The following is a 12,514-nucleotide window of genomic DNA, read 5'->3' on the forward strand; positions in this document are numbered from 1 at the left end:
GTGAGAGGATGATCTAGACACTTGAGGATATGCTTCGGGCATGTGTGTTGGATTTTGGAGGGAGTTGGGATACATACCTCCCACTGGAATAGTTTTCATATAAGAATAGTTACCATGCTAGTATCGACCGACCATCGTTCGAGATGTTGTATGGACGGAGGTGTAGGACCCCTGTTTGTTGGGGTGAGGTAGGGCACCGAGTCATAGGGAGCACCGAAGTGGTGTTTAAGACTACCGAGTTGATTCAAAAGGTGCGTGACAAGCTGCAAGTTGCACAGAGCCGTCAGAAAAGCTATGCTGACCGGAGCCAATCGGATCTTGAGTTCCAAGTGGGGGACGTCGTCTTACTAAGAGTATCACCATGGAAGGGTGTTATTCGGTTCCGGATAGGGGCAAGTTAGGGCCCTAGTATATTGGCCCGTTTAGGATTTCAGATCGGTAGGCAAGGTAGCTTACCGTTTGGATCTGTCAGATGAGCTTAGCCAGATACACAACACTTTCCACGTATCCCAACTTCGAAAGTGTGTCACAGACGAGGCCGTGATTATTTCTCTGGACGACATTCAGGTGGATGAGATCCTGAACTTCATTGAGAGGCCCGTTGCGATTCTGGATAGGAAGACTAAGGTTCTTCGGAACAAGGAGGTGAATTTAGTGAAGGTGCAATGACAGCACCGAAGAGGCTCCGGGTGGACGTGGGAGCCAAAAGAGGAGATGCAAGACCACTATCCGGACTTATTTGCATCAGTAGACTTCGAGGACAAAGTCTAGTTCAAGTGGGGGAGATTTGTAACGCCTGTTCCAACTTTACCCTTAGGAACCATCCAAAGTGAGTCAAACCGAAACCATAGACTCATTAGAGTGAGTCTTGACCTATTAAGCCCTTAAACACTCAAAACAAAGTCCTAATATGCAGATCTGGTCTCCAAAGGCTATAAAATCAAGTAAAGTTTCCAACTTTACGTCCATGCATGCTAAAAGAAACCATAGGGCTCAATATGGGCTTAATAAAGGACTTATTGCATAAATGGGACCTAAGACCTATTAAAGTTTGCAACTTTAAGCCAAATAAGGCCATAAAATGGCTAGATCTAACATGACAACCCATGGAATACTCAGCTTCTTGGACAACTCAACCATGATCCCAAAATCAAGATAAACCCCAAAATAATAGATCTAAATAATAACAAAGAAAGGTATAAACTTGATACCTCCAAATGACTGAAATGGGTGGGGAAATTTTGGATCTAGGTCTTTCCTCCAAGCTATGCACCTTCAACTTCAAAGATCCTCCAAAATTGTGCAAAATATCAACACTTAAGGCCCTCCACAAGCTCACACACTCACAAGGACGATGATAGACACTTTTAGAGTTTTCTGGACAGAGGAGGCCGGTAAGGAGGCCAACCAAGAGACTTAAGGCCTTTAAATAGGGTGCAATACCCTAAAAATTAGGGTTTCCTTCCCAGCCGCCAACTCACCAAGTTGGTTCATTAATTCCCATGGCTAACGTCCACTCAACACGCCGAGTTGAAGCTTTTAACTCGTCGAGTCCAATAGGAAAAATCAATAATTTAGGGGAATAAATTCATACTGGAACCAAGCGTTACACACGGGTGGCTAAGGCACTACGCCCAACGTATGTCAAACTAATCCCAGCGTAGTGCGTCTGACTTAAACCCTAATTTGGAGGTTTTGGACACTATATAATCACACTTATGGCTCATGTTACCCTCATTTCTCAGCCTCCACTGACCTTATAGCCTCATATTGAAACCCTAGACCTTTCTATTGTGTTTTTTTTTATCTCATTGTGAGCATCTTGGTGTGTTTTGATTCATTATCAAGAAGAAGGAGTTTGGTGCAAGGTTGTAGATCAAGGAATAGTTTGTAGATCCTGATTCTCTACTCTATTTCCAACTTGTTTGAGGTAAAAAGTTATGACCTTGTTCATTTGAAGCTTAACTTTAGTTTATATGGGGTTTGGACCCTTTTTGGCCCCATGAATGAGATCTAGTGGTTCGACACCACTCCAGGAGCTATGAGTTGCCACTCTTGTTGTTTCTGATGTTCAAAATCCATAAAGTTGGCGCCTTTAGGGTTTAGGATCACCCATGCATGAGATTATGTCCATTTAGTGAAATTAGAGTACTATATCTTGAATTTGGGTCCTTTTGGGGCATGTAAAGTCACAAAGTCAGTGAATTTATGGTTCTAGGTGCTTATTAAGGGCTTGATCTGTGGTTTGGACTTCTGGTCTTAAGCATTAAGTGCTTAAAGTGAGTTTTGGCTGAATGGGTGAGTACGTTGGGCGTACAAGTCTGTATGCGCCGCGTATAAGTCTGTATGCGCCACGTACAAGCCATTTAGCATGTACACTCAGTGTGCGGCTGAATACGCCCCGTGTACTCAGTCTGTTGGGCTTAGCATTTTGGGCTTCGAGTTTGGGCCATTCTATTGGGCTTAGATGATTGGGTTCTTGTTGGGCTATCTGAGTGCAAGTGTTTTGGACTAGGAGAATTAGTTGGCATTAGGGTAAGGCTCATGTAAGGTTTTGGGCGCAATTTCGAAAATTGAGCCAAGTATGGGCCTTGAGCGGTTAGTTAGATTTTAGGCCTTTTGGATTATAGGTTTGGGCCAAATTCTTGGTCCAAACTAGGTAAGTGGTAAAATGGTATTTTTAACCTAATGATGGACTGATAGTTATGGATTAGAATCCTATTATTAGTTGGATGTTATTGGTATTGATAGCTCAGGGATTCGTCGGACACAACTAAAGATTCAGTCGTGTGATTCAGAAGTTGAGGTGAGCTTCCTTACTGGGTTTAGCGGCCCTAAGGCACCGATGCCGACCCTTGTTATTTATGTTAGGATGCTAGGATTCTGTGTGACCCTTGCATGTGATATGTGCATATATGTATACCGGGCGGGGATCGATGTCGAGCGAGGCCCGATGACTGTATCGTATGCTAATGTTTTATGATCATTGTATGTGTTAGCATGATTATGTGATATATGTCTATGTGTATAGTGGGTGGGGCCTAAAAATAACAAATCTGTATACCGAGCGGGACTCCATGTCGGGTGGGGCCCGAAGCCGAGTGAGACTCGAAACCGGGTGGGGCCCGATGGAGGGAGGGGACCCAGTATGTGATTTATTATGTATGGTACTGGGTAGTTTGGAGAACTTAGTAAGCTTTGTGCTTACGGTTTTCAGTTTATGTTTTAGGTACTTTCAGTTCCAAAGGGAAGAGCTCGTGATGATTGCAAAGCACAAACCACCTAGTTTCGCTTTTGTGTTTTACTCTAATTCGTGATGATGTTTGATACACTTATTTTATTGGGATTGTATTAACGAAGTTCTTGGAATACTGATTTTACTAAATTAAAAATGATTTTTTGGGTCGTATTTTTGGGATGTTACACAATCATCGCCCATCTTGACTGTGCCATTCCACTCTTTGAATGAGTTGAACCATTCACGATTACATGTCATATGATAGGATGCTCCAGAGTCCAAGACCCAATCGTCAACAAAACTAGACGTACATACTGTCAAAACTTCATCATCATCCTCTTCATCATAATTTCCTTGAACCACAACATTGTTGTTGCTTGGTCGAACACCATTATTCCCTTTCTTTAGCAATGGACAATCTCTTATGAAGTGCCCCTTTTCCTTGCAGTTATAATATTTGATGTTGTCTTTAGATTCTATACTGGGCTTCCTTTTGTTACCTCCATGTCTATTTGATGTTCTTCCTCTGCCCGCCAACAAAACAAAACTGGAAACTTCTTCTCCAAATGAAACTTTTCTTTTTAGTTCCTTAGACATCAAATAATCATTCACATCATTCACAATGATCATTGTCCTACCATACATGATTGTATCAATGGAATTCTCATAAGAATTCAACAATGAACATAAGAGGATAAGTGCTTGATATTCATCTTCAATCTTTACATTCACACCTTTTAAGTCCAAGATGATCCTATTGAAGTTATCCAGATGATCCTTCACTTAGGTACTTTACAACATTCTAAGAGTATAAAACTGTTGCTTATGAAGTTATCCAGATGATCCTTCACTTGGGTACTTTACAACATTCTAAGAGTATAAAAATGTTGCTTATGATACAACTTGTTCATCAGAGAATTGTTCTGATACTTGTCACACAACTTCTCCTATAGCCCAGATGGACTCGTTTGATCCATGACTTCTCTAAGTACTTCGTCGTACAAACTCAACATATTTTTTCTATGTGCTCTTGCAAGAATATCCACATTCCTTTCAGCCACCATTTCCTTTGGCAGTTTTGCTTCTCCTTATAGTGTTATTGTACATCCTTGTTGAATCAGAAGAGCCTTCAACTTCACCTTCCACAAAGTGAAATCATTCGCACCATTGAACTTCTCCAAATCAAGTTTGTGAGATGCCATATTCAATCAACAAAACACAAAACGCAACTATGATACCACTTTTTAGGAAATCAGACGATACATGTCAAGACTCAGAACAAATTTGATGCCAATTGCCAAGTTCTGATGACCCTCGTTAGGAAGTAATGCGGATAACAAGCAAAAATAAAAGCACACAAAGACACAATATTTACGTGGTTCGTTCAAGTTCTCAAACAAAGGTTACAAGTACAATTCACCAGGGATTCGTCCTACTCACTAAGGATATAAAAGACACAAAATGACTTAGCATGCATCCCTATTTATACTTGAGGGATCAGATCTAAAACCCTCATGGGCCAAGCCCATTGGTCTACAGGGTGGCACAAAATAGTGTATTCCTTGAGCATCACCAACTTTTGAGCATTGTAGAGGATTTCATAGCATATGTGGCTCATCAGAAATATCATGGCTCATCAAGAAACCAAGATGGCACATCTTGCACCAAGATAGTGCAACACGTATGATGTTGTCCCATCTTGTGCAAGGATGGCGCAACATCCTTCATGCTTGGCTCAACATCTCCAAATTGTGGTGCAACTTCTCCATTAGGGATGAGATTTAAAACCGGAAAACCGGACTAGAACCGGAATTGGAACCGTTCGAACCAAAATATATAGAACCGGTTCTGGTTTCAAGTTTAAAATTGGCTTTATCCGGGTTCCAGGTAATCCGGGTTTGGGTCCATCGGGTCCGGTTAAACCGGGTCTAAGAACCGGAACCGATAGTAGGAACCAGAACCACTTTTAGGGGCTGAAATCGGTTTCTATGAAACGTTTAAAACATGCATATCTCATTCGTTTTAACTCATATTGACATATGGTTTTTTCCAACGTGTAGTTTAGAGTTTTTACATAATTTTAGACTACAAATTTGTCATTTTTAGTTTTATGTTCATTGATTTACAGTCCCCCAAAGTCGAGATATCAAAGCTAGAAGTTTTTTGTTTTTCAATTTTTTTTGTATTCTGTGAAAGTTTTAAAACATATATATCTAAGTCGTTTGAAGTCGATTGACATGTGGTTTTTTTCCAACCTGTAGTTTAGAGTTTGTACATGATTTTAGACTATAATTTTGTCATTTTTGGTTTAATATTCATTGACTTACAGTCCCCCAAAGTCAAGATATCAAAGCTGAAAATTTTCAACTTTTCACCTATTTGTTTTTGTACTTTGTATTTTGTGAAAACGTTAACACATGCAAATCTTATTCTCTTAAAGTCGAATTGACATGCGGTTTTTTCCATAGTTTAGTTTAGAGTTTGTACATGATTTTAGACTATAATTTTGTCCAATTTTGTTACATATTCAATGACTTACAATATCCCAAATTTGCAATATCAATATGAAAATTTTCAAAGTTCAACCCGCTAAGTAGTAAGTAATTGCCAAAAATTTCTGGTTTTTTCAGGTTTTCCGGTTCTAAACCCATTTTATCCGGTTCCAACTTGTACACTTTGATGTTTCCGGGTTTTTCGGTTCTAGACCCATTTTACCCGGTACCGTACCCGGAACCGAACCGGAACTAGTTCCTATATACCGGTCCGGTTTCTGGTTCTACAAAATTCCGTTAACCAGTTATGGGTTTTCTGGGTCCGGGTCCATCCGGTCCGGGTTTGGACCCACTTTCATCCCTATTCTCCATGATGGATCAAGTTCTCCATGTTGGTCCAACATCTTCACTTGATTCAACATCCTCATGGCTCAACATCTTAATGGCTTAACATGTCGGACCATGTTGCTCCAAGTCACTCCAAGATGCTCCAAGCCACTCCAAGTTGCTCGAAACCCCCTTTTAGATGATCCGTTCCTTTGGCACTTGATCTGTTCCTTTGTCAGATGATCCAAACCATCTCAGATGATCTGTTCCTTTGTCACATGTTTCATGAACTTCAAGTGCTCCATTAAGTTCTAAGTACTCCAAATGCTCCATGAGAATGTTCCAAATGTTGAGTCACATTTAACAACATGCGTAAAAAGATTAGATGGTCAATTTTTTAAAATTACTTGGACCAAGCACACAAAGGTTTTCATGGCTGCCCTCTCCATGCCATTTATGGCAAACTACATGCACCAATCATGTATTTTAAAAGAACGCAAAGTGTCATTTTGGCTATGTAGATATACCATAATATCCACCTAAAATGTTAAATGGTTTACTGATAAGTTGAAAAAAAATGTGAAGATGATATATTACTAGCATCTCGATTATGATTATGTAGATAACTATCGTTTTAACTTATAATGTTAAATAAGCCATTGTTACATGTCTTGAGATTTTTAGAAGAGTTTCGATGATGGTTCCTAATAGGTGTAAAATCGTTTGACCAAATGTGTTTGAAGATATATTAGTAGGTGGTTCGTGATATTGTCAAAATAACAACCAAGTAGTTGGATTTTATAGTGGAGGACCGTTGGTTTGCATTTTGCGACTCATGAAAACCCTTTTCGTTATATATATGGATATTTTGTGTTAAATTTTAGAAATCTTGGTTATTTTATTGTATCAAGCATCCCACCCTGGTATTTTTGTGATTAATGTAAAGCGACAAAGAAAACCCCTCATCCATGTTTGTTTAGTGGTCAAATAAAAAATATATATATATATATCTAAACCTTAAGATCAATTGAAAAACTTTATATACTTTAATGATCAAAACGTGGACAACTAAAGTTTAAATAAAAGAAAGGTCGGCTTAAAAAAGGTAGGTTGTACAATTCATGCAACCAAGTCTAGTCAATAAAATACTATAATTTATAAAAACCCAATTTTATAAAGTTTGCCTGTTTGACGAACCAAACAACTTGTATTTATGTCAACTTTTACTTAATGATTAATCTTAAATTTAACTGAAACAAATGCATATTCTCTTCTTTACATATTTCAGACAATGAGATGATGACATTCTAACAAAGCTGATTTAGGAATGCAGTAGTAATCAAGATTAAAAATTTAATAAGATGAGCAGTCAGTAGTCAGCATTAACATTGCTTCTTTTCAAACAATTGCTTAGCTTCTACTAATATTGTTAAAGTTATGACTTTTTCGCCCAGATTGCACCTTAAGTAAGCTCAAGAAGAAGCAAGTATCCATATAAAATAATAAAATGAAATTTATATTGTATAAAGAAATCCATTAATCTTTGTTGGCAGAAGGAAATATTGCATCAAAAATCATACTACAAAAAACTATGGTCATGCCAATCTAATATTGATCACACCAATACAATGAAACTGTACACACACAAACAAGTAATCTTTTAAATCTGATTTTCTTCTTCATACACAAATCAATCTCTCCAACGACATCTACACGTAAAATGACACAAAAGGACGTGTGTTTTGTATTAGGTTTCAATTTATGAATCATGTTCTTCTGCGTTTTCCATAATTTTTGTACTTAATGGCTTCATATTTTATTTGGTACCCTTTTCTGCATCTGAGTTCTCAGTCTGTGACTCCGGTTCTTGAGCATTTGCTTGACTCCTACGCCGCCTTCGCCCCTACTCAATACCAACAAAAAAGAAAAAATATCAGGAAGATATATAATATTTTTTTGGCTGAATCTCAACTGGTGAGAGGAAGGCCAAGAAACAAGAAAATGTACATGTAGAAAGGAATATGTAAAAAAATAAAGGTTACCACCTGTCGTGTTAAGGGATAGTCTTCAGACTCAAGCATTCGCACGACCTCGCCCATTGTAAGTCTCTTCTCAGAATCAGGGTCAACACATCTCAAAGCGGTCAAAAGAGCCCGTTTAAGTGCGGTTCTTGATGGTCTGGTACCAATATTAGGGTCAACCACCTCTTCTGACCTCCTGTTTCCCACCATCATTTTCAGCCAATCCACCAAATTCACCTGAATAATAATAATATCCCAAAAACATCAAACTCCTTACATAATATTCTAAACAGTTTTGACTTTTGACAAATGACATACCTCATCTGCTGGACGACCGTAGTCTACTGGATCTCTTCCTGTAATTGCTTCCAAAAGTAAAACCCCAAAACTATAAACATCGCTCTTCTCATTCAAAAGCCCGCTATTTGCATACTCTGGAGCTACATACCTATAAATAAAATATTTCACCAATTCCAAACACTTAATTATAAAAAATGAAAATGAATTAATGATTTGATAAACAATTAATTTTACTACTACTTGGCAGTTGGCACTTGCTTACCCGAAAGTACCCATCACTCTGGTTGTGATATGACTTTTCCCAGCACCCAATAACTTGGCAAGTCCAAAATCCGACAATTTAGCATTGAATTCATCGTCTAAAAGTATATTGCTGGATTTGATATCTCGGTGCACCACTTTCGGCTCGATCGCTTCGTGTAAGTATGACAGACTGCAATAAATAAATCCCCCCATCATTTAAGATTTTTTTTTTTTTTTTTTTTTTTTTAAGTATAATAAAAAACGGAATACACTTACGCCTTTGCAGTCCCAAGAATAACTTTCATACGAGCCTCCCAAGTAAGATATCCATGCTGTCGCATTGCCCCATGAAGCCATTGCTCTAAATTACCATTGTTCACATACTCGTAAACCAACAACCTAAAAAATCATCAACAAAAAAGATATGCGCTATGATTTTGTAAGGATTGATTTTGATTACTATGGTTTCCATATGTTTTTTTTTTCTGCTGTAAATATGTCCTTACTGTTTCGTTTTCCTGTACGTTTCCATAGCAACTTGCTATTGGTTTTTTGGTTATTAATATCATTTATTCGCCGTTTCAAAGAAACCATTTCCGCAAAAGGGTTATTCTTTCTAGTTTCTACACTGACATAAGAGACTAAGAGTCGAATCCAAATCCAAAGATTGAAGAAAATTACCGGTGGGTTCCTTCAATGCAATAGCCAAGGAGTCTAACTAAATTTTTATGGCGAACATGACCAATTGCTTCAACTTCAACTCTAAACTCCTTTTCTGCTTGTCCTCTACGATTCAAACATCAAAAAGATAAAATTCCACTCGACAATTTGGAAGCAAACATCTGAGAGATCCCGATTGAATAGAGAAACTTACACGTTATTGAGAATCTTCTTGATAGCAACAGGAGAGCCATTAACAAGATGACCACGATATACAACCCCATACCCACCTTCACCAACGACATTATCTTTTGAAAACCGATTTGTTGCAACCTCTAAATCCCTCAAAGTAAACCAATGACCCCAACCAAGGTGAGAAAACTCAGGTAAACCAGATAATGGAGAAGAACCACTCATGGGATGTGAAGAAGATCTTCCTTTTTCACCTGAATCAAGACCCATTTCTTCTTTATCTAAATGATTAAAAGATCCTGATTGACTGCTGTTATCACCGAATTTACTCTTATCAACACTTGGACGTGTTAAAAGCTTGTCTGAATCTTTATCTTTGTCACTGAACTTGTCCCACAAAGTGTGAGAATTTGGATTTGCGTCTTGGCCTGTTAATGTGTTAGCTGAATTTTGGTCAACTCTTATGTCTTTGATCTCTGCTGATACGACAGTTGGCTTTTGAGTAATTGGAAGCCTCCTGTCTTTTATGTTCTTGGATTTCTTTTTTGAAAAGGTGTAACACCAAAGTAATGAAAGAACAATAACGATAGATAATGCTACAAATATTGCTATAAGGTGCCATACTTCAAGATTTAAAGCTGGGATTTCTTCTGACATTTCCTTCTTCAGACCCATTTTGTAAATATATATTTATATATAAGTGGAGATAGATATATACCCTGCAACTAAAAAAAATGATAAAAACGTGTTATGTGAGGAAGAGGATGCACTCTTTCTTTTAATTTGGTCAAAAAGAATTCTTTGACCAAATGGACCATTTTGATTTTGATTTCTTGAAATTTAGATTGAAAACCAAATTCTTGTTTCGCAATCATAATCCTTTTTATCAACTTGTAAAGAAATTCTTTGAACAATTTCAGAAACATTAAAATCGTAAAACAAGAAGAAACTATAGCTCGATATACAAGAAACATGGAGATGAATATGAGTACCACACGACAGAAACATCAAGTTCATAAACTCATCAAAGATGCACCATCGAACAAGTTAAATCTTGGTTTGCAACAAAAAAAAAAGCCAAATTAAACCTTGAAGACAATATTTTTTGAGAAATTTTAAAAATGATTACCTAGAAAATAACCAGATGATTAGTTTTGCCAATCTTTAAAAAATGAATAATTTAGTAATATCAGAATGTAAAGTTTTGAAATTAAGATTCTCAAATATGATTGTAAATTTCCAGACTTTTTTATAGTCAAATTATTGAGTATTGATTTGGGCAAATCGGAAACAATGTATATGCAATCGGTTTGTGCAAATTAATATCACTTTAAATTTCCATGTCTTTAAAGCAAAACAACCCGAAATTATTCAAGTTCTTGTTTTGGAAAGATGAACATCAGTTGTGAACACAATTTCTCTGTTCACACACTACAGAAACTTAGATCTTCCAAGGTATAAAAAAAAAAAAAAAACAAAAACCAATAGTTTAAATGCATAACAATAACAAGAATCTGAAAGGGTATGAAAAAGAATGAACATTAATTGTAGATTTTACCTGAAAGTGTAGATATCTGAGAAGTTCAAAGAATATTCAGTTTTTTGCTTAATCTCCAAACACAATGAAGAACAAAAGTCTAAACCCTAGATCTCTTATAAAAGAAGCGAATTGGAAATGAACCCATTTGAAGAATCATGAAATAAGAATGTGTGAGATTTGTTTTGCAAAAGGGTATGTATCTATGATGAAGAACAACAGATCCCTTAAATTGGAATTGAAGAATGAAAAAAGAGGTGTTTTTTTGAAGTTGAAGGGAATTGTTGCAGGGAAAAACACAACTACTCACATGGAATTCTGAGAATGTGAGTGGTAGGGAAGATAATAAGAAGGCATGGACTCATCAGTAGTAGGTGATATCTAAGAAAGAAATAGTAAAACACAAGCATGAAAATTGAAATGAAAGGGGCAAATTCTACAACTTTTTTTTTCTTTTTCTTTTTAATTTTCTTTAGTTTTAAAGTTTCCAAAAATCGATTCTATCTATAAACGTTTGTGTAACCGATATGGGTGTTTACAGTCACTGCAAAAAAAAAAAAAAAGGGTTTGTAAAATTGTTTAGTCAAAAGCATTAAGCTTTAAATGAATAAAAAGTCATAGAAATAATTATGGTTGGCAGTGAAATTAGAGAAAAAGTTTTATTCTTTAATTAAATAATTGAAGGTTGTGAGGTCAAATGAACAGACTGGACACATTAAGCACCTCCACATTCGTTCGTTTAAAACTCTAAAAAAAGAAAAAAAGAAATTTGTAGAAATATTGATTTATGTAATTTTTTATAATCTAGAAATATCCCAATCATATTGATATTATAAATATTTACTAATGACCCAAGAATTATTAAGATTGTGAAATAGCAAATAAATCGAAATACTGTATATATTTTTTGGGAAACTACTGTATATTTGGAAATTGGAAGTTTAGTTTAATAAATGATCTTCTTGAGTTTTGTGAAAATTTGAAATTTTATTTATAAAATATGGATTTTCATCGGAGTGAGTAAATTCAGTGGGGGTGCATTGGTCAATGAAACAGACTGGACACCATTACCACTTGTCATGATAAGACTTAAATACCCCTATATGATTATGTGTAATTACATTCATACCCTTGAAGGGGTCATGGGCATGGACAACGGAATTGGAATCAAACAATCCTCTTTCCGTGTTTTATACGAACAAAGTCAACGAATTGGTTGCCAATAACGAAAAACTACCAATATACCATCTCATCATTCTCCAAGAGTCCAGGTTACATTTTTGATAATCACACGATATTTGATTGATAAACTATTATTTAAGTTATTCTTATTATCTATCAATAATTATAACAACATTGGCTTTGGTTTACTAACATCAATTTTTTTTTTGGAAATACAATTTTTGAGGAAGTGATGCGATGGGAGGTTCTGAAGTCTCAATCCGAGATTCAAAGTTTCCTTGGTTTAGTTGGGTATTATCGGATGTTTATTTAGGATTTTTCA

The 12,514-nt window shown here is 36.5% G+C and overlaps 1 protein-coding gene across 1 annotated transcript; it reads right to left on the bottom strand.

Moving 5' to 3' along the window:
- Positions 1-7,550: 7,550 nt before the first annotated feature.
- Positions 7,551-11,433, bottom strand: LOC145057781 (putative receptor-like protein kinase At5g18500). Its single transcript, XM_079005681.1, has 8 exons — positions 11,032-11,433; positions 9,496-10,198; positions 9,303-9,407; positions 8,898-9,020; positions 8,641-8,811; positions 8,397-8,526; positions 8,103-8,315; positions 7,551-7,960 (listed from the first exon to the last, which is right to left on the bottom strand). Exons 2-8 carry the CDS (start codon positions 10,146-10,148, stop codon positions 7,874-7,876), a joined length of 1,482 nt encoding a protein of 493 aa, XP_078861807.1. The 5' UTR covers positions 10,149-10,198; positions 11,032-11,433; the 3' UTR covers positions 7,551-7,873.
- Between the last annotated feature and the right edge of the window lie 1,081 nt (positions 11,434-12,514).

This window comes from Lactuca serriola, chromosome 6 (assembly GCF_051521515.1).
Source record: "Lactuca serriola cultivar US96UC23 chromosome 6, Lser_US96UC23_V15, whole genome shotgun sequence".
NCBI lineage: Eukaryota > Viridiplantae > Streptophyta > Magnoliopsida > Asterales > Asteraceae > Lactuca > Lactuca serriola.

Coding starts and splice junctions, on each gene's coding strand:
- LOC145057781 (XM_079005681.1), bottom strand. CDS start 10,148: ATGGGTCTGAAGAAGGAAATGTCAGAAGAAATCCCAGCTTTAAATCTT. Junction 8,812..8,897: donor ATTCTTGGGACTGCAAAGGC/GTAAGTGTATTC, acceptor TATTTATTGCAG/TCTGTCATACTTACACGAAG. Junction 8,527..8,640: donor AGAGTGATGGGTACTTTCGG/GTAAGCAAGTGC, acceptor TTTTATTTATAG/GTATGTAGCTCCAGAGTATG.